A 27288-nucleotide genomic window follows, 5' to 3' on the forward strand; every position below is an offset into this window, starting at 1 on the left:
TGAGGGTCCCGGGTTCGAATCACGGTGAGGGGGCCTGGTGGGTAAAGGGTGGAGATTTTTACGATCTCCCAGGTCAACATATGTGCAGACCTGCTAGTGCCTGAACACCCTTCGTGTGTATATGCAAGCAGAAGATCAAATACGCACGTTAAAGATCCTGTAATCCATGTCAGCGTTCGGTGGGTTATGGAAACAAGGACATACCCAGCATGCACACCCCCGAAAACAGAGTATGGCTGCCTACATGGCGGGGTAAAAAAAAAAAAACGGTCATACACGTAAAAGCCCACTCGTGTGCATACGAGTGAACGTGGGAGTTGCAGCCAACGAACGCAGAAGAAGAAGAAAAAAAGAAAAAAAATTTCCATTTTTATCACACACATATAAGTTACATGGATGGACGGGGATTGTCTAATCTATCTACTGAAGCATGTCTCATCATTTCAAAGGCAAAAGGAAAAAAATACATGCAGACACATATATAGAGAATGGACAGACAGATAGAACACAGACAGACAGATAATACACAGATATCATATGTATGCACACATACACTGCTGGAATATAAACTGTCAAATCACATTGTATCACATCACATTTGCATACAGAAACGTTTTTTGTGGCCAGAGTCCAGGGGTCAATGGATATTAAGTGCGTGTCTTAAGACAGAAACGAAGTAAAATAAAGAGGGAAAGAAATGGCCAGAATTCAAATTAGGAAAAAATCCATATCATACAGAAATACTCCCTCCTTGTTGTGTTGTTGTTTTTTATTTACAGTTTAAATAATACATAATAACTAATGATATCATCATTATTGTATGTCTAAAATAACGTTTAACTCGAATAAAAATGTTAAAAAAAAAATAAAATAAAAAAATCCCACTCATGCTGATTGTTCACACAGTAAGTACTACAGAAACCCTCCCACCCAACACACGTGTCCCCCCCCCCAACACCTGCCCCATTTACCTGAAGCTGAGTGTCTGGCTGCAGCGTGACCCCTCTCAGTGACTTCCTCACCACCACGTCCTCCCTCCCCACCTGCGTGAAGCGCCGTGGGCTGTAGAAGCCGTTACGCTCTGGCCTCCTGCCGCCTCTGCTCCTCTTGTGGGGTCGGTCTGTCTGTCCCTGGCAGCCGATGTACAGGGGGTTGTGGTCCAGGTGGCATGCCCTGAAGTCAGCAAAAGGAAATTTTCTTCCTAAAATTATGTTTAAGTAACATACTTACCGTGACCCACCAGTGCAGACTCCGGCAGGGGTCTGATTCCTGTCCTATGCAAACTACTACCTGTCTATGTGGAGAAAACGAAAGTAACTACGGCCGATAACCTCCCGAAGTAGGTTACCTCCCCTGTGCATCCCTGACTAGCGCCCTCTTTTGAATCGTAATTATATATGATAGTCAGCCGTGTTCGACTATGACCATCAGAACAGCAGAGGAGTTAACTGCTGTCCCGACTATCTGGGCTAGAATTTGATTACAGTGGACAGTGTCCTGCCCAAGTCACCTCCCCACTCTCTCGGCCAAGAGGGTTTTAGGACAGTCGGCGTTGGGATGGTTCCCAAAGGCCAACTAGACCCCAAGGCTACAGCACTAAGAGCCAGTGCAATTTTGCCTCCTAATTTGAGTCATAGTCCTTCACAAAACACTAAACTGTAGATGATTTCCTATTGCAATACAGAAACCATTGATAATACAGCTTTCACTTTGCTGTTGGCCCAACTGTAGACTAATCTGTGGTAATCATGTTGCTTAGGGGACTGTTTCAGGACCAGCAACCTGTTACTTCTTAAAATCATTCAAAGAATAACATTAAAATGTTGATCAAATAACGTTAAAAGGACCAATTTATTTATGTCTCGTTTGGTCCATGTAAAATTTAAATCAAGTTTAAAGAAAAATTCCGTAAGGAACTGAAAAACTGTAGGTAACTAAAAAGTACATCTGGGGACAAGGTCTCCAAGGACCTAGCTGTGAAAATGACGATGATGATGAACATGAAGATGATGCTGAAAATGAGGAGGAGGAGGACGAGCAGAAGAAACAGAAGCAGAAGAAGCACAAGAAGAAGAAGGATTGTGTTTCAGTTTCAGTAGCTCAAGGAGGCGTCACTGCGTTTGGACGAATCCATATACGCTACACCACATCTGCCAAGCAGATGTCTGACCAGCAGCGTAACCCAACGCGCTTAGTTAATTTGATTACAGTTAATTTGATAGAAGGATTATGAACACAGCAATTATAAAAACAATAAAGATCATGATGAAGATGTTGACAACAGTACAGATCATGATGATACTGGTAAATAGGATGAAAGTAACAGAGCTGGTTATGTTAATAATAAGATGTTCACGATAAGAAACAGCAACCCAACTTACCAGCAATTAACAGAAAAAAAAAGAAAAAAAAAAAGAATATTAACAGGGGGATACTCAAGCAAAGACTTAAGTCCAAACACAAACATCACAGTGGAGTGATGGCCTAGAGGTAACGCGTCCGCCTAGGAAGCGAGAGAATCGGAGTGCGCTGGTTCGAATCACGGCTCGGCTGCCAATATTTTCTCCTCCTCCACTAGACCTTGAGTGGTGGTCTGGACGCTAGTCATTCGGATGAGATGATAAACCGAGGTCCCATGTGCAGCATGCACTTAGCGCACGTAAAAGAACCCACGGCAACAAAAGGGTTGTTCCTGGCAAAATTCTGTAGAAAAATCCGCTTCGATAGGAAAAACAAATCAAACTGCACGCAGGAAAAAAAAAAAAAAAGGGTGGCGCTGTAGTGTAGCGACGCACTCTCCCTGGGGAGAGCAGCCCGAATTTCACATAGAGAAATCTGTCGTGATAAAAAGGAATACAAATAAAAATACAAATACTTATCTGCACCCCAGCACCCCTTTCCTCACTCCAACCCTTGCCCCCCCACAACACACACATTCTTTCATGTTTCCCTTTCTTTTCCCAACTGATGGAGACAACATAATTTTGCAGGCAACAGTAAGAGGAACACACAACAAGCTAATGCAACTGAAAACACAAACAAAAAAAGAACCTATATATATCGTAAAACACTGGAATTCTGCACCCAGCTTAACCTTTTGATGATTAAGGTATCTGACGATGGGCCAATGAAACTGTTGAGCTCTGAGCCTGACCTTCACCTCAGAGCGACGTACTCTGCGAGCAGATGAAATTATCAAGTTTTCAACACTCACCGCATGAGTAAAATAACGTCAGAATGCAGACCTTCACGCATGTTTTATCACACGGATCCGCAGTTGCACAGTCATTGGCTGATTAATCAATGCTGACCACTATAATTTGTAAAGCACATAAACTTAACCCTTTGAGCCCTGAGTTCCTGAGCAATTTTAACCCTTCTACCTGAGCTCCTGAGCCAAAATTTGCAAATAATTGGTATTAAACCCTTTGAGCCCTGACCACCGCTTTACTGGTGGTAGAGAAAAATGACATAATGCCCAGCCACCGGTTGAGCGGTGCATAAACAACTGATGCGTGCAGTCTCAACCTGGCCCGTCAGGGCAGAAATTAGGGACAAAACGTGCGAGAAAACAACTGTACACAACGCAGCAAGTAATTGATATGCTTGATGATTTATCGGAAGTAGAGTATGACAATGACTACTCTGATAGGTGGAATTTGAATCGGATTATTTTGCTACAGATAGAGATGTTGAAAATGAATCTGAGCATGCAGAATCAGTTGATCAAAGGAGGCGTGTCAGGTTGAGACTCTGCACGATTCATGGTAGAAATCGATCTTTTTTATCCAAAGCACATGCACAAAACACAGTGAAAAGGCACGGCCATGTTGGTACTACGTTCGCTGACATCAGAATATTACAGTTTTTCTCGATTGGCTCTTCAATATAAGTCAACCAATAGCAAAACACGACACAAGTGTTTACGCACCGCTCAACCGGTGGCTAGGCATTATGTCATTTTTCTCTACCACCTGTAAAGCGGTGGTCAGGGCTCAAAGGGTTAATGGGAGGCCAATCCGCGCACAACTTTCGACCGAGTAAGCAGACAAGCCTTGCTCAGGGGTTGTTAGATGTTAGACCACTTGACCATCTGGCATTTATAACTCCAAGGGACAGATAAAGAAAGTGAATGAATGAATGATATGGATACTTGTATAGCGCATATCATCAATCGCAGCCAAAGCTCTAAGCGCTTTACAAACACGGGGGCTGCCTGTATCGTTAGAGTCATATGATGGCTGCCACTGGGCGCTCATCATTCATTTTCAGTTTCAATCAATCAGATTTCAGGCATGCACACATACTCACTCAGACATGTAACATTTTATGTGTATGACCGTTTTGTGTATCTACCCCGCCATGTAGGCAGCCATACTCTGTTTTCGGGGGGGGTGGGGGGGGGGGTCCTTGCTGGGTATGTTCTTGTTTCCATAACCCACTCAACACTGACATGGATTACAGGATCTTTAACATTAATATTTGATCCTCTGCATGTATATACACACAAAGGAGGTTCAGGCGCTAGCAGGTCAGGAGATTAGAAAAATCTCCACCCTTTACCCACCAGGCGCCGTTACCGAGATTCGAACCCGCGACCCTCAGACTGAAAGTCCAACGCTTTAACGACTCAACTATTGCACCCGTACAGCTTTGAGCCTGGCTCACCCTGTTCCTTCTTCCAGCATCAGAACGGCTTTGCGCCACACGTTCTGGGTCCACACAGCCATATCGTCCAGCCCTCCCAGGAAGTAGTCCGTCAGTTGGTCCACAAGGAAGGGGCTCTTCTCGGCGTAGTCTGGGTACAGCTGTTCACAGTCACATGTGGAACCAGGATCAAAACCAAGCTCGCAGTGTTGGCTTTCCTTGTGCAATACTTAGCATCAGAGTGAAAGAACATATATGTACAAACGGCAATATCTACGTACAAACCACATCTATGTACAAAGAAAGGGGCTCTACTTGGCACAGTCTGGGTGCAGCTGTTCACAGTCACGTGTGGAACCTGGATCAAAACCACGCACCAGTGTTGGCTTCCTTGTGTAATACTCAGCGTCAGAGTGAAAGAACTTCTATGTACAAACGACAATACCTATGTACAAATAACAATATCCATGTACAAATGACAACATCTAAGTACTCTCCAACACACACCCATGCAAATACAAGCACATATAGATACACCTTAACCACATGTACTCTCACATATAGATATAACTTAACCACATGTACTCTCACATATTGATACAAATTAACCACATGTACTCTCACATATAGATATAACTTAACCACATGTACTCTCACATACAGATACAACTTAACCACAGGTACTCTCAGTCTCTCTCTGTCTCCCTCTTTCACTTGAACACACACATGCACATACCCTCCACCCCCCCATCCCACCCCCACGCATACTGTTCAATGCATTTTCCTTCATTTTCATGGACAGACAAATTCATATGCGTGAAAAACAAATAGCGATATATACATGACAAAACCAGTGTGTGTGTGTGTGTGTGCATGCATGCATGGGTGCGAACATGCCTTCACAACACAAACCCTACCTTGTCAATGGCAAGCTTCTCCCCTAGCCTGTCAAGAACACACAATCACTGATAATCAAGAAACAAACATGAGAGGTGGCATGATGATTTTGAAAATGTGAAAGTCCTAGTCAAGCCTGCACAGAATATGATAACGATGAGGTTGATTATCATAAATTGTCACATTATGATTATCACAATGCATCATCTATCAGCATACAGTTCTAATTGCAGTACGCAACACATTTCTTTCAGCATATAGTTTTAATGTAAGTCCACAAAGCATTACCTTTCAGCATACAGTTCTAATGTGCAGTCCAAACTGCATTACCTTTAAGTGTAAAGTTTTAATGTGCAGCCCAAAACATACTACCTTTCAGCATACAGTTCTAATGTGCATTTCACAATGCATTACCTTCACAATGCATTACCTTCACAATGCATTACCTTTCAGCATACAGTTCTAATGTGCAGTCCACAATGAATTACCTTTCAGCATACAGTTCTAATGTGCAGTCCACAATGAATTACCTTTCAGCATAGAGTTCTAATGCACAGTCCACAATGCATTACCTTTCAGCATACAGTTCCAATGCACAGTCCACAATGCATTACCTTTCAGCATACAGTTCTAATGCACAGTCCACAATGAATTACCTTTCAGCATACAGTTCCAATGCACAGTCCACAATGCATTACCTTTCAGCATACAGTTCCAATGTGCAAGCCACAATCACATCCCTTGGCATGAGGGCAGCTCCATACAGCTCGGTGTAAATGTTGTGTAAATCATCCACTGGAATGTACCTGGGAATTGGAAATGGCCAAGTGCACAGTTATGACAAAGTCTTGGTTTACTCTTTTTTCCCTCTCTCTCTCTCTCTCTCTGTGTTCGTGTGTGTCAGAAGCTCAAACAATGAGACAAAGGTATCAACAGCATAGAAGACACTTAATTATAGTTTGTACAGAAGTTGCTATTTTATTTGGACAAAACAGAAAACATAACATTGCATACTTAAGTGTATTGTTGAGGCAGTATGTATTGGTTTGATGTATTTTTGAATGGATGGTCGAGTCAGTCCCCATTCATTTTGGTATTTTATTATCATTACATTGCTGTTTTTCTTTAGTTCCGTTTCGTTGAGTTTTTGTCAGGATGTGACTTAAGTGTTTCCAAGTATTGCATATTTTCTTGGTTTAAACTGACTGAAGGATTCAGAGAAAAAATATAGTTTTTTGTTGTTGTTGTTTTGAAGCTAAAATATATGCATTTATGTTGTTGCCCCCTTGTCAAAAGACCTTTCTTGGCAATGACAATAAATAATTCCAGTGTCCAGTGTCCAGTGTGTTTGTGTGTGTGTGTGCGTGTGTGTGTTACTCGCTTCCGTTCCGTACAGATGTGAGCAATGTTGTGTCTCTCAGTTTGACGCTGTGTTATACTCGTACATTATACATGTATTAAGTATTCAGTATAACTACATTTATATGCGTACATGTTTGTGTGTCTCTTAGAACAATGGCAGATGTGTAAGTCGGCCAAAGTGCTAATATCTTCACCGTTGGAAAATAAAGATTAATTAATTAATTAATTAATTAATTAATTAATTCTGTGTGTGTGTGTGTGTGTGTGTGTGTGTGTGTTGTCATGAAACCTTAAGGTTTATAAGACACAAGTGCAATGGTGAATGAATAAATGAAAAATACACAATTAATTAATCAATTAATGCAATAAATTGCAACAGCATTCTTAAACAAATTTTCCTAATCTTGTTTGCATATATTCATCATCTATTAATATCACCTGACTGGGATTATTTCCTCTGTGTGTGTGTGTGTGTGTGTGTGTGTGTGTGTGTGTGTGTGTGTGTGTGTGTGTGTGTGTGTGTGTGTGTGTGTGTGTGTGTGTGTGTGTGTGTGTGTGTGTGTGTGTGTGCATGTCTGTCATTATTTGTAAGTGTGTGTGTGTGTGTGTGTGTGTGTGTGTGTGTGTGTGTGTGAGTATGTTTGCGTCACAGAGACAGAGAGAGACGACTGACACAGACACAGACATGGAAAGAAGAGACACACACACACACACACACACGCACACACACCAAGCTATGTCGACCAGCAACATGCATCAGATACATGGACCTACCACTCTGTTAGGTACGGCATGTGGGTAACATTGAACTCGAACAATGTCATGATGTCCCCTCCTGCAGCAATAAAGCAAAGTTCTATCATCAGAAAAGTTTTCCAAACAAGGGTGTGCACACACGCGCGCATGTGTGTGTGTGTGTGAGTGAGTGAGAGAGAGGGAGTGTGTGTGTGTGTGTGTGAGTGTGTGTGTGTGTGTGTGTGTGTGTGTGTGTGACTCTGTGTGTGTCTGGGGGGAGAGGGTGTGGTTGTGTGTGTGTGTGTATATGTTTGTGTGTGTGTGTGTGTGAGTGTGTGTGTGTTTCTCACTGTGCGTGTTTTCTACTGCTGTCTAGAAGCTCTACCACAAGCACAGTGAGGGTAAACATGATGTGCCAAACCCTACCACAAGCCACCACAAACCATGCCACATCATAAGAGGTCTGATAGTTTCAGAAATTGTTGGTTGTATTTTTGACTGTGTACAAGAGAGTGTGGAACAACAAACACCTGAAGAAAGACACAAAGATCAGCGTGTACAGAGCTGTTGTACTGCCCACCCTGTTGTATGGCTCCGAAACCTGGGTCACCTACCAGCACCACATACGACTGCTTGATCGCTTTCACCAGCGCTGCCTTCGCACCATCCTCAGCATCCACTGGAGTGACTACATCACAAATGTCGAGGTCCTGGAGCAGGCAAAGACTATCAGCATCGAGGCAGTGCTGCTAAAGACCCCGCTACGTTGGGCAGGGCACGTGTCCAGGATGGAGGACCACCGCCGGCCCAAGATCGCGCTGTATGGCGAACTGTCCACTGGCCACCGTGACAGAGGAGCACCCAAAAAGAGATACAAAGACTCCTTGAAGAAAGCTCTCGGTGCCTGTCACATTGACCATCGCCAGTGGTCTGCAGTAGCCGCTGATCGAGAGACCTGGCGACGCACCATCCACCAAGCTGTCTCCTCCTTCGAAAACAACCGCAGGGCCAGCCTTGAGGACAAACACAGAAGGAGGAAGAACCACGACGCTGCAGCCACGAACCCAGACCAGACTTTCCCTTGCAACCGCTGCGGCCGACTCTGCTTTTCCCGCATTGGCCTTGTCAGCCATGAGCGTGCCTGCATCAGACGTGGACAACGCCCTTCCTAGATCTTCGTCAGCGAAGCCAGGCCATGATGACTATTTATGACTGTGTGCTTGTGTGTATTGTGTGTGTGTGTGGGGGGGGGGGGGGGGGAGGGGAGCCTGGGGGGAGTGGGGGTGAATAATTTTTGATAATGTTTGGTATCTTGTGCTCAGTTTTTTTTCCTTTTTGATATTTACATGTGTTCTATTTGTAAACGCCTAGGGCTTATTTTCAAGATTAGGTGTAAATGCTCTTAATAATAATAACAATATTGATTACATACCACAATCCAGACCACACTTTACCATTTTGTGCCGTATCACAAACCATTACAATGTATGCAATCACCACCCCATGCAATACCATTACCACACCATGCAATACCATTACCACACCCCATGCAATACCATCACCACACCATGCAATACCATTACCACACCCCATGCAATACCATTACCACATCCTACCCTACCCTTCCAATGTTACACCCTACCATGAAATACCATTACCATACTTTACCCTACCACAAAACCAAACCAACTGTACCATTTCCACACCACTTCTGTACCATGAACACTACTACTACTGTGAAATACTGTTACCATACTTTACCCTACCACAAACCATACCAAACTGTACCATTTCTTTTCCATTTCTGTACCATTAAGATTAACACTTGTTGAAATATCATACCATACCATACCATACCATACCATACCATACCATACCATCACTATATTCTATCACACAGATAATACAATACAATAAAAAGGAACGCAATGGAATACAATTTCAAACACAATATAATACAAAACAGATCAGTATAATAGAACAAAACATAATACAGTAAAAAAGAAAAAGGAAAGAAAAAACAAGACATACATATACATTAAAATACAGTACAACAAAGTACAGCACAATATAAAAAACAAAACAAAAACATAACAAAAAAACAACATAACAAAATACAACATAGAACAAAGTAAACAAAAAAAGAAGAAAAACAACAACAACAACAACAACAAAAAACACACACACAAAACCTGACAAAATGCAACACAATATGAATAAACATACGTATCAAACTAAAAAACAAACAACACAATACCACTTACCAATATCTCCAACACTGTGCGCTGCATCAAAGACACCATGGAAATTAATCTGAAATTGAAAAAAAAAACCAAAAAAAACCAACAACACTACACTATAGTTCTCCAGAGCTGAATCCCCACCAGTGGGCTCACTTAGACTTTGGTCCCATCTGCAGACCTAGTTTAAGTTTAATTTTCTGACTGTGGCTAAGAGGTAATGAATCAGCCTATAAAGGGAGGGAATCAGCAGTGCATGGAGCTGAACCTCACGCTCGCCAGTATTCTCTCCCTTTCCACTAGACCTTGAGTGGTGATCTGGATGCTAGACATTCAAAAGAGATGATAAACTGAGGTCCACTGTGCAGCATGCATTTAAAGCATTAAAAAAAAAACACAAAAAAAACATGTCAAACAAAAGAGTTGTCCTTGGCAAAATTATGTAGAAAAATCCACTCAGAAACAAAAATGCTCTCTCCCTGGGGAGAGCAGCCTGAACTGCACTTTCAGGAATCTTGATCAATGTGACAAAAAGTAATACAATACAATACAAAAAAAAACAACCCAATAATTCATTACTGACTAAATATTGCCCTAATGAAGCCTTGTTATCATGAAAGTGCCATCTGCAGTCATCGGGAACACTATTATTTTTAACGTTTTATGTTTACACATATATGTCAGTTGTTTCTCTCTATTAAATAAAGGACTTCCCTTTTACCAAGTCCAACATGTAATTTTCTTTAATTGCATTTATATCAATTTCAGTTATCCATCTTAAGTTTGAAAAGACTATCCATCTACAGATTCTGTTTTGGTTCCCCCCAAACTCACTATACAACTCCCCCATTCTCTCCTACATTTCATCTTATTTTGATTAACATTCCAACGTGAAAATTAAAGCTTTAAGTAGATGTCCACATCACCAGCCTGTGTGATGGGACAGAAAACAAAATTCACACACACACACACACACACACACACACACACATACACACACATACACCACACACACACACACACACACACACACACACACATACACCACAAACACATACACCACAAACACACGCACACACACATACACGACACACACACATACACACACACACACACACAAACACACACTCACAGCTGCCATAGCATCCAGAAAGCCCTGGTCGATGCCCAGTCCGTGCCAAGAGATGTCTGCTGTTTGGTGGGACACCACCCCCAACAAAAACACCACCAACTTCTCTGTCGCCTGAACAACACAACACAACACAGAGGGTCACTGCTTTCCACACACACACACACACACACACTTACACCCGTACACACATATTTAACTGTATGCACACAGACACACACACACACACACACACACACACGCACACTTACACCCGTACACACATACTTAACTGTATGCACATAGCCACACAGACACACGCACACTTACATCCATACACACATACTTAACTGTATGCACACAGACACACACACACACACACACACACACACACACATTTACAACCGTACACACATACTTAACTGTTTGCACACAGACACACACAAACACAGACAGACAGACACACACACACACACACACACACACAACCTTTTCTGTCACATGAAAACACAGAGTCACTTTTTGCACATATAGTGCACACACACACACACACACGCACACACACACACGCATACACACACACACGCATACACACACACACACACACTCATACACATGTGGCACATGCACACACACACACAAACACACACTCACATGCATACACATACTCACACAAACTCACATGTATACACATACACACACACACTCACATGTATACACATACACACACACACTCACATGCATACACATACACACACTCACACATTCACATGCATACACACATCACACACACACACTCACATGCATGCATTTATGTATCATTGTACACACATGTACACACATACACTCACACACTCATATGCACACACACACACACACCACACACACACACACAAACAATTCCTTCTCCTACACACACATGATTACACATATACAGACACAGACACAGACACAGACACACACAAGTTTCAAGTTTTAATTATCCTTTCACTCCTATTGGAGTATGGAGGATTACTGCCAAATGATCTTTTCATACCCAGAACAAACATTTCCAAATACACACACACACATTAAACAAACAATTCCTTCTCCTGCACACACATGATTACACACACACACACACACACACACACACACACACACAAACACACACACACATTAAACAAACAATTCCTTCTCCTGCACACACATGATCACACACACACACACACAAACACACAATTAAATAAACAATTCCTTCTCCTACACACATACAGTCACACACACACACACACACACACACACACACATTAAACAAACAATTCCTTCTCCTACACACACATGATTACACACACACAACACACACACACACACACACATTAAACAAACATTCTTTCTCCTACACACACATGATAACACACACACACACACACACATTAAGCAAAAAGTTTGTTCTCCTAAACACACATGATTACACATACACAGACACAAACACACACACTGACATGCATATATATTTAATAACAATAAATAATAATAATATACATTTATATAGCGCCCCTTCTCTCCAAGAGCTCAGGGTGCTTTACATGGAAGAAAAATATTACAAAAACATTCATGACCACTCTTTCTTAAAAAAACCCCTCACACACACACTCACAGACACACACACACACACACAGAGGCCGACAGACACACATACACGTGCACACACGCACAAGCCCACACACACAGGCACATTCTCCACCTCCACTTTTACATATATATATATATATATACACACATTAACACAAGTCCCTGTTTAATTAACAGTTTAAGTTGTGATTTTGACCTCAAGATGTACAACTAAACGACTATGGACACACACACACAAAACCAAAGTATTACAGTCAGGGCTGATTTACCAGGTCCCATGGGGGAGGGTAATGACTGCGGATGTAGTTGATGGTGGCGTTCATGAAGGGGGTCCAGTGCGTGTCCTCAGAGATGTTGTGGTACTTGCCTGCCACACAAACAACAACAACAAATACATCACCTGCATTAGAAAAAAAACAAACAAACCCAACAACATAAAGGTCCCATTGCCTTTTACAGCTGTACGGCCAGTGAATTCATATTCATGGTGTCCAGGACCGCTAGGGTTTGACACAGAGAAGGCATGAAATTTGTAGAGAGAATGCTGTATGATGAAAGCAGGATGAATGTATCTGGAATTTGAAGTGCCAGACTGTTGAGTACCAGTGACCCTCCTTGTGTTATTTTGTTTAGTTTTGGTTCCTCATCTGAGCTCGTCTTTTTATTGTTATGTTTAGATCTAGAGTGATGTGGAATTTTTGAAGCAGGTTAGGAACTGAACTGAATGAGAGAGTGTTAGGCCAGTGGTAAGAATGTGTTCGTGATTATATTTGTTGTGGGAAAGGGGTTCCAGAAGAATAAATGTGCAAGAAAGGAAGATAAAAAATGATTTCGTTATATTCCCTGGTCCGGATTGGTAGTGGACGGTGTGAGCCTGGGTATGTGTTCCATTTTTATATGTAACAGAAATCTTATTCCTGACAGCATGCCTCAATCACCTCCTTCAGCCACCGTACCCCAACCTATTCACACCTGGTGGAGTGAGGAAAACTGGAATGAAGTGCCAGTGGCTTTCTGTCTGTGTGATACCACATAGACGCACAGACAAACTGACACACATACACACAGTAAGCACACACAGATACAGACACAGACACAGACACAAACACACACTGGAAGAGAAACGTTTTAGAAGGGGAGAGAGCCGCTAAAGGCACTGTACCTATCTGGAGAAGTAGAACAGAGAGGAGCATGAAGGCCGATGCACCAATGCCATAGAATATTGATAGTCTTTTTCACTTGCTTTCACAATAAATACATGAGAAAATACACACACACGCACACACTCACACACACACACAAACTCTCACATTAACACACTGTGTATGCGAAGTCCTTACCTCCAAAACAAAGAGTATCATAGTAGGCATCAGGGTATGGGCTCCCTCCTTCCAGGGCGTCTTGATGCTTCAACAGCAGCTGTACACACACACACACACACATCTCTCTCCAAGCTGTCTCCATAATTTCTGTTTCTCCACGCTTCATCAACAGAGCCAACATTTACTACAGAAAACACTCCTTGGTACTTACACGGAAGGAACAAAATGACAAAGAACAGCATGGCGACACTGTAAATGGCAAGTATCAGTATCAGTATCAGTAGCTCAAGGAGGCGTCACTGCGTTCCGATAAATCCATATATGCTACACCACATCTGCTAAGCAGATGCCTGACCAGCAGCGTAACCCAACGCGCTTAAATGGCAAGACTGCATGGTAAGATTACTCATTGCATGATTATCAACCCAAGCCACATTGCAGTCTGTCCTAAAATTCGAAGAAAAGGCACCATAAAAACCGACATTCTGCAAAAAACAAACAAACAACAACAATGCAAAACAAACCAATAGCTCTGTTGTTAAAAACAAGTTTTGTGGTCTTGACTCAAACTGTCAAGATCAATGCAAAAATAATAAATAATTCTCAAATGGGGTCTGAAGACTGGGCTGGAAGGAGACAAATTTATTCGCGGTAATCGTTCCTGAAGGAAAGAACAAACTGATCTCTTCCAAAAATCTGTTCTAATTATTGGAACAGATTTGGCATTGGGCATAGTTACAATTATAATTCTCAATTATAGTTATAAACATTATGAAATCATGCAGCCATTAGACCAAGTCATGATGAAATGGAACATGAACTCCATGTGTGTGTGTGTGTGTGTGTGTGTGTGTGTGTGTGTGTGTGTGTGTGTGTGTGTGTGTGTGTGTGTGTGTTCACAAATAACAGAAGTCCCTGTTTGATTAACAGTTTGAGTTGTGATTTTGACCTTAAGAAAATCCATCACTTTTGAAACACCATTGTGATATATTTCAATGAAATCAGCCGATAAAAAAATTCCTTTTGAAATAGAGACACACACTTAAGTTAAAATTCCAATTTTTTCCCCCTGAAATATTTTCATTGATTAACTTTGTTTTTCAGCATAAATAAAAGATAAACACAACACTCAACAACACAGATCTACAATAAATTACATCACTGAGAGAGAGAGAGAGAGAGAGAGAGAGAGAGAGAGAGAAACAACATACACAGGTCACATGCTACAAAGAAAGTTTTTGTTTATCATTGTTTGAAAAGAACTTAGGTGAAAAGAGAGAAAAAACAACAACAAAAAAACAACAACAAACAAACAAAAAGCAAATTAACAAACAAAAAGAAAGAAAGAAACAACAACAGAAATAACAAGGACAACAATGAAAACAGTATGGGTGTTGGCAGTACTACACTCTTTTGATATCTGTTTCTGATATTTTTGTGACCTTATGATACAAACTAGGGCTATACTGCACTGTTTTGTTATCTAGTGTTTGTTATGATCTTGCAATCTCAAATTATCTTAGAAGGTCAACGACAAAAATAAATTTGTGACCCTCCATCACGAAATGAGTCACTTTGCTCCTGACCAACTTTGCCGCTAGCGGCGATTTTAGGCTGGTGGGGGTCAGGTTGTTGATTTTCAGATTTTGACTTTATAGTAAACTTTAGGCTTTCTTTTATCTCATATTGAAGTATCTTGGCATAATTGTGTCTTCTTTTGCCTTAAAAGTGTGCTTAAAATAAGCTAGACAGACAGAGAGAAAAAAAAGAGAAAAGAACAGAAACAACAGAGAAAAAAAAAGAGTAGAGAACATGACTGTATACAATGTATACGAAACCAAACCACGAAGACCTGTAGATGCATTTAAAAAAAAAAAAAAATTACAAGATTATTCATGCACTGACTCTGACTGAGCACTCACTTTTCCATAGTTGACATTGGAATTGGAGGAATGGAAACCATCTTGTGCTCGGTAACCTGCAAAATGTCCAAGATTTCATCTTCTTCTTCTTCTGCGTTCACTCGTATGCACACGAGTGGGCTTTTACGTGTATGACCATTTTTACCCTGCCATGTAGGCAGCCATACTCCGTTTCCGGGGGTGTGCATGCTGGGTATGTTCTTGTTTCCATAACCCACCGACTGCTGACATGGATTACAGGATCTTTAATGTGCGTATTTGATCTTCTGCTTGCATATACACATGAAGGGGGTTCAGGCACTAGCAAGTCTGCACATATGTTGACCTGGGAGATCGTAAAAATCTCCACCCTTTACCCACCAGGCGCCGTCACCGTGATTTGAACCCGGGACCCTCAGATTGACAGTCCAACGCTTTAACCACTCGGCTATTGCGCCCGTCTAAGATTTCATCAAGTAAAATAAGACAGGCTTTTACTCTATTTTCTTATTCATTATCACAAAACGCTATAAAGCACTATATAATATCTTTCTAACACTCCAGTTCGGTTCAACTGTTTTAAGCATAATGATCAAGGGAACCAAATCATAATACTTCATAAAGTTCTATCAAGTATAAATCTGCCTGAAATGAAGGTTATTTTGTTTCAGCAAATGGGTACATTTTTTGGGGGGTTTGCCACTGAAATGATAACAACAGGAACATATGAAGAAATAATATGTAGCATAATTGAAACATTAACATTATACATTACTATACATGTATTAAATAACAATGACAAAGGTGATGACAGTAATATTTATAATAATATTAATCAAAGCCCAGCCGTTCAGAAACGCACGCATGCATGTGCGTGCGTGCACACACACACACACACACATAAAACACACATCTGTGCATATGATTATTGCACACACACACACACACACACAGGAGAGAGAGAGAGAGAGAGAGAGAGAGAGAGAGAGAGAGAGAGAGAGAGAGAGTGACAGAGAGAGAGAATCATGAATCCTAACATATTAATTTAATTCTGTTACACACCCAGAATGCTGTCCTTCTTCCTCCTTTATCCATGGTATTGTTACCATGGTTCTCAGTTTATCTCAGAAATGTTGCTGACTGCTATCAGTCAGGTATACCTTTGTTTTACAGAAAGGAACATCTAAAAACGACTGGAAGAGCGTTTCTAAACTAGCTGACCACATCAGAAAGACGGTGTGTTGTTTCTGAGATGGTCATGATACCATCAAACAGCTGACTGCAGAACCCAACAGAACAAAACAAACTTCTCAGCAAATCACCACTTTCGAAATATCGTACGTTTACACTCAGTTCGTTAAAAGTCATTACCATATATTTCAAAATAAAAGTTTTTGTGTATTAATCATCAAGACTTACTAATCTCAATATGTGTAGACGTTCCACAACAATCAGCAACACCAAACAGAACATACAAGACAGGAAAAACAGCAATCCAACACGATTTTTCTGTCGCCATTTTGACGTTCTGCCTCATGTGATTTTGCTAAACAAACACTGCATCAGTAAGACACTAACCAGGTTTTAGTACTTTTGTGAAAAGTTGTCCGCACAGCATTGTCCTGCTTATTTAATTAAAATGAAAATAATTGTAATGATGCCCTTGTACAGAAGTGTTTGGGCAGTCGTAAGAGACATAGTAACAGAGAGAGAGAGAGAGAGAGAGAGAGAGAGAGAGAGAGAGAGAGAGAGTCGAAGCAAACACACACACACACACACACAACACACACACACACAGAATGGAAAACAATAGCAGAATGGAATCAGGATCAGGATTTGGGGCGTTGCTTTATACAACTTAGTCATTTTTGGCTTTTTATGCCCCTTCAGATTTACTCCTTTACATTGTTGGTCAGGTCGTTGACTAGCTCAGTCATTTTATCCATCAAAGTCATATTTCGTTTTTTGTCAATAACTCGTGTTTATCTATGAGGTTATTCAAAGTATTTATCCTAGGTGCACGTTTGATATTGCTTGTTAATTTGTTCCAATAATTTGCTACTCTGTTACAAAATGTAAACCTTCTGAGATTTGTTCTGGAATACTGTTTAAACTAAATCAACTGGAGGCCGGAAAGAACTTGATTGCGGTGAGTGCAGGGACGACCGCAGCATTCAAGGTGGCCATCAAAAGCTCCCCGCAAGCTGCTGTTTTCCATTATTAACAGTCGTTTTTATTTTTTTTGTTTTTGTTTTTTTGTTTGTTTCGTTTTTTCTTTTTTCTTTTTTCTTTCTTTTTTTCCAATTGCTCTCCCAAGTCCCGTTGCGACGATGGCCATTATAATATTGGCCCCTGCGACGCATATATTCTGATACTGAGAGAGAGAGAGAGAGAGAGAGAGAGAGAGAGAGAGAGAGAGAGAGAGAGAGAGAGAGAGAGAGAGAGAGAGAGAGGACACAGGGAGATTGAAGACATATTTTGAGATGGACTATAAGAGAGAGGGGACTAATTTTCATAGCAACAAATATTCCGAGGTGCACACTGGTAACCGAGAGTTGTCCCCTCTTCCGCGCAACTTTCGAAACCGTGCACCCAAAATGGTTGCCTCGAGACTTTTTGACATTTGCTTGGAGTATGTATCCAAAAACGTTTGTTTTGTTGAATCTTTCAAAGGATTTCCTGACACAATAGGCAAGGAAATATTTCATGCCGTGGAAGGAACAGGTCAACTAAGTCTGAATAATCCGGAAATATCGTATCAAATATTGTCTATATTCACGTCTGCTTATGTTGTTTTGACTGGTGTGAGGATCAGAGACCATCTTCTTCTTGCCGACTGTCTCGACCATTTGATGTTGTTTTCCCATCTTAGGGCCATGGATGTGTCCTCTTGTTGCCTTGGGGACAAACACGAGCTTCTTTTCCATATCTCCACACTTAAAAGGTGCGTGAATGGGGGCAGTGCATCCCGAGGTTAAACTTAAAGCGAGGTTCCGCTTCCCTTTCTTACCTGTTTCATTCCGTTTGTTTCAGTTCCTGTGATTATAACTCTCTACCCCCTCTCTCTCTCGATCGCTCTCTCTCTCTCTTTCCCTCTCTCTCTCTCTCTTTCCGTATGTGTGTGTGTGTGTGTGTGTGTGTGTGTGTGTGTGTTTCATTCTCTTTCAAAGCTGTCTGACAGTGAATCACTTGACAAACTGTTAACGTTGCCTATCTGTTTAACGGTCAACACTGTCCCTTTACGTAAGCGTTGATGCCTCACTCTGTCCTGGTCTTGTTTCCAAAGAGAAATGGGTCGGAACCTACCAAGGACTGATGAATGTCCTCCCTAATCTTTCTGCTTTCTTTCTCTTTCCATACAGCATGGATACTTCATGTCATATCATCAGCCTCAGTCCCGCCCCATCGTACTTCTGTTTCTGAAAATATTGATGACAGGAGATTGATATATATATATGTTTTTGCCTCTTCATCTTCCATTTCAGTTTTCATTGTCACCTGCATCCTCATATTAATTATAGATCTTATCTATGAGATATGTATCAACAGTGTTAATCTGATGTGTGATGATATTGATAATTAAACCTCCCCTCCCAGATCATTATAGAGCATAGACAGGAACAACAGTGTTGGAATTTGCTTCCTTTCAGAGAAAATGACTCCTTGATTAAATGGATATCCTTCCATGTTTTAAATGATAAGAAATGAATTAGAAAAGTTCTGTTTCAAAGAAATATTACTAAAAGCATGGAATGTGAATATTGAGTTGTGATAAAAAAAAAAAAATTCTTTTGGTGACCCATGCAGTTCAATTTAAGTTATTTTAACTGTTCACACACAAAATCTTCTTCTTCTTCTTCCTTGCCTTGGACTGGGTTCTGATGAATGTGTGTAGTCCGGCTATTCTTTTAGGTTTTCTTTGAAAATGTACTCATAATTGATTCACCATGATATATAATTATAAATGTTCACTCTTGTTTAATTGCAGTCTGGAAACATTAGTACTGAGAAAAAATGAACTGACAGATGAGGGAATACGCAAGCTGACAGCGCCGCTTCGTATCAAGAAAAGTGGACCACTCAGCCTGCAAACTCTGGATCTGTCAGGTATAAACAAAGTTTTATTATTTCAGTGATTAAACACTGGTAACATGAAAAAATATGATGTTAATCTAATTTGTAATTGTATAAAACTTTTACAGGGTTAAAACTGGTCATTAACTTTTGCCATGCATATTTTCACAGTTTCAGTTTATACCTCAGACTAGTCAGGCTCAAAGTGTTTCATGGTTCAAATACCCACTTTACATAAAAGCCATGTAGTTACTACAAACCATGTATTTATGAAATATCTCTCTCTGCTTTCTGGGTCAAAAGAGGCCCATACTTTTCACAGATGTAATTTTAATACTCCTTCCTGCACTGAAAGAGCTGCTGAATACGGAAGTTTGTATATATATTAAAAACAAACAAACAAACAAACAAAACACAACTCTTTGTCAGTACATGAAGCACAGTAAAGGGTTTTTTTGTTTTTGTTTATTTTTGTTGTTTTGTTTTGCTTTGCAGACCATGATTAAAAAAAAAAAGTTCTGTATTGTGTATGCATTGTAAAATATATTCAATATACCTAGCTTTGTAAAATTGCTGCAATCGTTTCTCAGGTTCATTTGTTTGTTAGAAACTTTTTGAAATAGTCACCAGTGTTATTCACTTTATTATTTATGCTAAATATGTATATGTTCATTGATGTTACTGGTTTTATATATTTACTTTTGTTCATTTATTTATTTGTTTATTTATCAGTTTATATATATTTATTTATTCATCATATATTATTTCATATTCCCTCAAGGCCTCACAAAGCATGTTGGATTATGCTGCTGGTCAGGCATCTGCTTGTCTCAACGCAGTGATGCCTCCTTGAGTAACTGAATTAGCCAAACTGATGTTACTGAGTTTGTTTGATTAGAATCGTTTCAGTAAAAATGTGTTGTTTTTTTAGGCTAAACTCTGAAATGAGATATGCCTACACAGGTCTGATATCATGTCCAGATATTAAGTTGATGGTAAATTACATACTGTATAGTGTTTTTTTTTTTTTTTTTTTTTTTTTTTTTTAGGAGAAATCAGTGGATACCTAAAAGTTCTGCAAATGAGCAGGATAGTTTCAGCATCCCTGGAAGGTTCTTTTTTTTTTTTTTTGTCTTTTGTATCATTTTTGTTGTCTTTTTTATCTTTTTTTTTTTGTGTGTGTGTGTGTGTGTGTGTGTGTGTGTTCCTTCCATCATCATTTTTCTACTGTATAGTGTTAAGATGTTACATTGAAAGCTCAGACAGCAAATCAACTTCCTTGCTTATTGACTGTATTTTATGTGACAGAGAACACAGAAGTGACTGTCAAAAGTGTCAAGTTTCTGCGGGTGTTCAGTGTGCTGAAAGTGCTGGACTTGTCCTTCACTGCCCTCCACAACCTCTACCTCATGCAGACTGTGGGTATACATGGTGTGTGAATGTGTGTATGTGTGCGTGTGTGTGTTGTGTGTGTGTGTGTGTGCGCGTGTGTGCGTGCATGTTTTGTAGAATTACTTTGAAATGTTAGTCTACTGTTTACCTTAGCTCTTTTGCAATATATTTGCTTGCAACTATATTCTCTTTCAAAGTAGGCATTTCCCACCCTATAAATATTTCAGTTTATTCATTCATGTGTGTGTTGTTATGATTTTTTAATTATCTTTTTAATTTATTGTCTTCTCTGGTTCTCAGTAAAAGCAGAACATGAATACTAATTGGTCACCATATTTGCCATATTCACAGGTACCAGAACTGATTGAGTATGCCAGGGGCAGATCACTGGAGACAGTGACAGCGGTGAGGGGGGAGCTGGGCACAAGTGTAAAGCAAAGACTAAGAGAAAAGATGGAGGTAGAGACACAGGGGTGGGCAGCAGATCTCTTCAACACCTGGAGCCTGGACAGTCGCCACAAACTACGGCGGCCATCTGCGCCAGCACATTCCAAGGCCATACGCTTCTGTGAGTTTCAGTTTCAGATTCAGTTTCAATTTCAGGTTCAGTTTCAGTTTCAAGCAGGTCTCAAAACATGCAGACTGATACATTTATGCCACACCACATCTGCTGTACAAGAAAAAGAAAAAAAAAAAGAAAAAAAAAAAAAAAAAAAAAAAAAAAAGTGCCTGATCTTCACAGAAATACAACATGGTGATCATGCCTTGAGGGCCTACCATAGGTTTGTGTAGAATATTGACATAAGGTCTGATGCTCTATCAACTGAGCTAACTGGGCTCTATTGTGAGTTAAACATTGTGTTTGTGCCACTGTTCTGTGGTTAGCTTCACGGACCGATGACTGAGAGGATGCTGGTTTGAGCCGAACAGAGGTGGGGTTTTTCAGCTCATGACCAACTCAGAGTTGCGTGTGCTGTGAAATGTGCGAAGACTGGGATCACTCATTCGAGGGTCATTCACATCATGGAGGCATCTTCAGGAGTGTTTCTCAAATATCTTGATCAACAATACAGGTGTCTGTATCTCTTGGACCTGGTTGACACCAAGATACGGTATGAAAGGAAGCGTAGAGTACAGCATGGTCATGTTGTCCAAAACCCAAATGTTCCTCACAGCAGCATCCTCATCATCATTCATCATCAGTAACAGGAAAATAAAATCCCTAATACAATGGCCGTACAAGCGCTGCTCTCATGCCGACCGCAATTTCGATTTCTCTGCCATTTTCATGCCTGTGTTGAGTTCCTTTCAAAATCATCAGTGTCAACACATACATGGGGACTGTCAGTGGAGGGACATGGTTGAAGTTTCCACTCCCAGAGGGACACTCACTCAGTCTGGCTCCACTTCAAAGCATAGGGTAGTTTATGTTATCTGTTGCTTGTTAGATCAGAACTGGCACTGCTCAGTACAGAACACCACTGAAGTGACTCAGCAGCAGTGCAGGGTCTCCATAAGTGTGTGGCCACTTGATGACTTAACATTGATAGCTGCTGGCACTGTGACTATGGCAAACTTGGGTATGACTGTGTGAATGTGACTCAGGATGAGGGGTTTGGGGGAAGTACCATTGAAACCTCACAGATGATTTGATAGGAAAGAAAAGATGAAATTTTGGTGTTGCCAAAAGCTTTGACAGAATGTATACATGCTTGCTTGGGTTGAGCTTTGTGTTTGTATAGATTTGTGAATGTCTCTGTGTGTGTGTGGTGTAGTATACAGTATAGTATAATGTAGTGTAGTTTAAAGTGCATGCACCCCTTCCCCCCCCCCTCCACACCCCCCCCCCCCCCACACACACACATACGCGTGCGCGGGTAATGCACATACATATACATCTGCGTACACACACACAGGTCATAGACACAAGAATGTTTGGATGACAGAATCAGATAATTTTTTTCAGACATTAAAAACAGATGATGTTTTCATGTGAAGAAACCGATTATTTTCAGAAAACAACAACAAAAAATCGGAGAATATTTTCAAATGATAGAAACAGAAATGGTTTTTCGTACTCAAGTAATAAGTGCAATTGACTGTGCAGACTGGTTCATTTTAAGATGGCAGAAGAAGGGACGTTGAAATTACGGTTTCGATTATTAATGTACCAATGTTATAAACAGAATCAGTATACAGGTATATTTATTTGATATTGATTATGATAACAGGTTTTTCAATATTGTAAACAGCATTACTACCAGTGTATTTGTCTACTTTTGATTATCAGTGCACTTTTAAATGAAAGAAATGGGAGGATTTTTATGTCATAAACTTTCCACTATGTACTGATAAAGAATAATTTGCTTTCAGATGGCAGATCCAGGAGCAATGTACATGAAGATACTCCAGCTACAGTGTTTTCCACTGAGAAAGAAGAGACAGAAACCAAAGGCTCATCCCTTCTCCTGATCCACAGCACTCTGATGTCTCACAGCACTTCCTTGACACCACAGGAATCTGGAGTCTCTCTGTCTAGCGATCTGACTCGTCCATCTCTGACAGGTTTGTCCAGCAGTCATCTGGTTTCAAAGCCTCAGTCTGAGCTCAGTTCACCAGGCACACTTCCCGTCACCACACAATCAACTTGGGTCGGTATGTCCCAAAATCTGCTTTCGCTGACATCCTCGTCCAAGGCCGGACCTCCCATTAGTCTTCCCAGCAGCCACCAGTCCCCTGCCGTCTCACCCAGCAAGTTCCCTGCCACCAGTCCTGGCAAGATCCCTACTGTCTCTCCCAGCAAGGCCTGGCAGAAGGAAAGTGGGCAGCAGTTCACCATGAACGGTCTGGAACCATCCTCGGCAGGCAGCAGGTTCCTGGGAAGTGAGAAGAAGCATGAGCAGTCTGCAGAGCACATTGCTCACCAGTCCCTGAATGCCACAGACGAATTGTGTGCCCAATGTGCAGACTCACACTCTTGCACTTTCCATGGTCCACTTCAGCTCACAACCTCTGCCTCGGGACAGAAATCTTCAGGTACTGGATTGCATGAAGGAAGCAAGCAGATTTCTGTTAGGGGAAAGGGTACGTTGAAATCTTCTGTGAGTACTCAAAGGCCTGATGTATGTCCTGCCCTTGTTACTGCAAGATCAGTGTGTTCAGAACCAGAGACTACACCTGTTCATGACAGAATGCAGAAAGGCTCAGTGTGCAGCAAATGGAAGGGGAAGAGAGACAGAGAGAGTCGCTGTGGGGAACATAGTCAGCAGAAAAAAGTGCGTGTGGGGACAAGGAGGGATGATGATGACCTGGAGCTGCTTCGTCAGTATGGCTATACTGGTGCAGACAACTAGTCTGGTATGTCTGTTTGTAACAGTGCACATCAGTAGGTTCTTGTTACAAGGAATGTGCAGAAGTGATGGTGTGCAGATTGTATATGTCATAAACACTTCGCTTGTTTCTGTGTTTAAGAGACCGTGAGAGAGAGAGAGAGTAAACTGTGTGTGAGCATTGTGTGGAATAATTATGTCAAAATTAAAGTTTTGGAAAAATTGTTGAAGTAGATGATTAACTATTATTGTGCTTTCAGTCTGGCATGTTTGCTTACATAAGTCTGTGCATTTGTAGGGTAAGAGAAATCCTCTGAGCCTGAGTATTCAGTTTTTTCACAATTTGCTCAATCCCAGTTGAACACAATAAATAATATTTCAAGAACTGATAGACTCATTTTCAGTTGTTTACAATTATGACTTTATTTATATAATTATATTGTCGTGTGTTTGTGGTTTGCAGTCCTGCTGATAGTTTTATCTCCTCTGTAGTAAAAAAAAAAATCATTCTGTATCCATTGATGCACCATACAGAGCATGTTCATTATTCCACAGCTAACCATTTTCTAACATGGAAAACAGCATCTTTTATGTGTGCATTTCATCTTACATGTGTATATGTAGGGGTTGTGGCAATATTGCATATTATCTGCACCAACCAGTTTGACTGGGAAGACTGAAAAAATCTCCACTGTTTATCAATAATGCAGGTGCTAATGAGATTCAAACCACTGACCTTCCAGACATACTTGAGATTCCAGCACTCAAGCCACTTCAGTGCATGCAGGGATTATCAAGTTTTTATTTTTTTATTTTTTTGTTCAAATTTGTAAAAAAAAAAAAAAAAAAAAGGCATGCGTTTTTAAAATCTTCAAGCATATATAGAATATCCAGGTTTGTATTTTATAAGTTTTGGTTGTCATCACTGAAAAGAAACCAAAGTCACTGTCAGTGATTAATAAAGCACAGCAGAGAAATGCTTCTCTGAATTCAATTTTTTCAATTTAAGAAATAAGATAATGATTTTGGGAAAAGAATTAAAAAAAAAAGTCTGAAAGAATCATTCTGATCGAAATCACTGTTCTCATTCATGTTGCAAATGATGATTCGTTCAAGGCACTCAAAATATTGTGGCTTCCACCCAGGTTCCTGATGTGACTTGATTGATATGGATACTTATATAGCGCCTATCCTTGGTCGGAGACCAAGCTCTAAGCGCTTTAGAAACACGGGGTCATTTACACAAGTCTGCCTACCTGGGTAGAGCCGACTGACGGCTGCCTTTGGGCGCACATCATTCGTTTCCTGTTTCGTTCAATCATATTTCAAGCACGCACACAATGACATATACACTCAGACAAACATGTAACATTTTACGTGTATGACCGTTTTTGTTTATTTACCCCACCATGTAGGCAGCCATACTCCGTTTTCGGGGGTGTGCATGCTGAGTGTGTTCTTGTTTCCATAACCCACCGAACTCTGACATGGATTGCAGGATCTTTAACGTGCGTATTTGATCTTCTGCGTGCGTATACGCACGAAGGGAGTTCAGGCACTATCAGGTCTGCACATATGTTGACCTGGGAGATCGGAAAAATCTTCACCTTTTACCCACCAGGCGCCGTTACCGTGATTCGAACCCGGGACCCTCAGATTGAAAGTCCAATGCTACCACTCAGCTAACATGCCCGTCAATCTGCCACGGTGTCTCCAGCCATAGTGATAAGCAAACAGGTCAAACTAACCAAAGAAAGGCAGTGTGGCCAGGGGAAGAAACAGCACGTGTAAACTTTCCAAAGACAGGCGTAACTAAGAGAGTATCAGTATCAGTAGCTCAAGGAGGCGTCACTGCGTTCGGTCAAATCCATATACGCTACACCACACCTGCCAAGCAGATGCCTGAACAGCAGCGTAACCCAACGCGCTTAGTCAGGCCTTGAGGGAAAAAAAGAAGATAAATACATAAAATACTACTATTAATAATAATAATATTTATAAGGCGCAAAATATTGATGAAGTCAACTCTAAGCGCGCGCGCGCACACACACACACACACACAAGACAACAGTGAGTAAGAGATACATCACTATGACCACGCAATTGTAAACTAAAACAAACAATAAAACCAAACCAAAATACCTACATTTTAATTAATTACACCCATTTAGTTGGCAGTCTTTATTGGTAAAAATGATATGACAGTGTAATATGTGTATGTGTGTGTGTGTGTGTGTGTGTGTGATTAAAAGCCGTAATGAAACACGTAGTTCGGGTTAGAGCACAGGCTAACAACACTTGCTCATGATGAAGTTATCAGTCAATCTAAAATTACCCTGCGTGAATTACAGAATCAAGATATCACACATCATTTCTATGAGTCATGCCCAAATACAGTGCCAAATCAATTTATGTTTGCAACCAAGCCAGCTGCTATTGGAACATCTCACGATTGAAAACATGTCAAGAAAGCAACAGCAACAAGTTAACACAGTATTATATACACACATGGTCATATTTGAACAACGAAACATTTTATCAATAAAATTGCGATAATATATTGTTTGTTCACTAACGATAGATGATGAAGGCACACATAGACCTATATGCATTGAGAATTAAAAAAAAAAAAAAATTGAAAAAAAAAGAAGCAGAAAACACTTGCGG

General features: G+C 40.7%; 2 protein-coding genes across 3 annotated transcripts in view; one reads left to right on the forward strand and one right to left on the reverse strand.

The window, feature by feature from the left end:
* The window catches only part of LOC143295048 (phosphatidylinositol-glycan-specific phospholipase D-like), a 50179-nt gene extending 32810 nt beyond the window's left edge, over positions 1–17369 (reverse strand). The window contains exons 1-11 of one of the 2 annotated variants that reach the window (XM_076606603.1): positions 17246–17369; positions 15848–15903; positions 13944–14022; positions 12873–12970; positions 11014–11124; positions 9906–9954; positions 7681–7741; positions 6243–6350; positions 5565–5592; positions 4669–4808; positions 972–1173 (exon numbers count right to left, since the gene is read on the reverse strand). In XM_076606603.1, the coding sequence (XP_076462718.1) occupies positions 972–1173; positions 4669–4808; positions 5565–5592; positions 6243–6350; positions 7681–7741; positions 9906–9954; positions 11014–11124; positions 12873–12970; positions 13944–14022; positions 15848–15903; positions 17246–17363 (1050 nt within the window). In that variant the 5' untranslated portion in view covers positions 17364–17369. Of the gene's footprint in view, positions 1–971; positions 1174–4668; positions 4809–5564; positions 5593–6242; positions 6351–7680; positions 7742–9905; positions 9955–11013; positions 11125–12872; positions 12971–13943; positions 14023–15847; positions 15904–17245 lie in introns of those variants that run through there. The other variant, XM_076606604.1, reaches the window with a different exon arrangement.
* A 1186-nt stretch (positions 17370–18555) lies between these two features.
* LOC143295290 (uncharacterized) lies at positions 18556–24769 on the forward strand. Its single transcript, XM_076606910.1, has 5 exons — positions 18556–18770; positions 19815–19933; positions 21209–21318; positions 21644–21860; positions 23666–24769. The coding sequence occupies exons 1-5, from the start codon at positions 18679–18681 to the stop codon at positions 24643–24645; spliced, it is 1518 nt and encodes a 505-aa protein (XP_076463025.1). The 5' UTR covers positions 18556–18678; the 3' UTR covers positions 24646–24769.
* The last annotated feature ends 2519 nt before the right edge of the window (positions 24770–27288 follow it).

Source organism: Babylonia areolata, chromosome 20 (assembly GCF_041734735.1).
Source record: "Babylonia areolata isolate BAREFJ2019XMU chromosome 20, ASM4173473v1, whole genome shotgun sequence".
Classification (NCBI taxonomy): domain Eukaryota; kingdom Metazoa; phylum Mollusca; class Gastropoda; order Neogastropoda; family Buccinidae; genus Babylonia; species Babylonia areolata.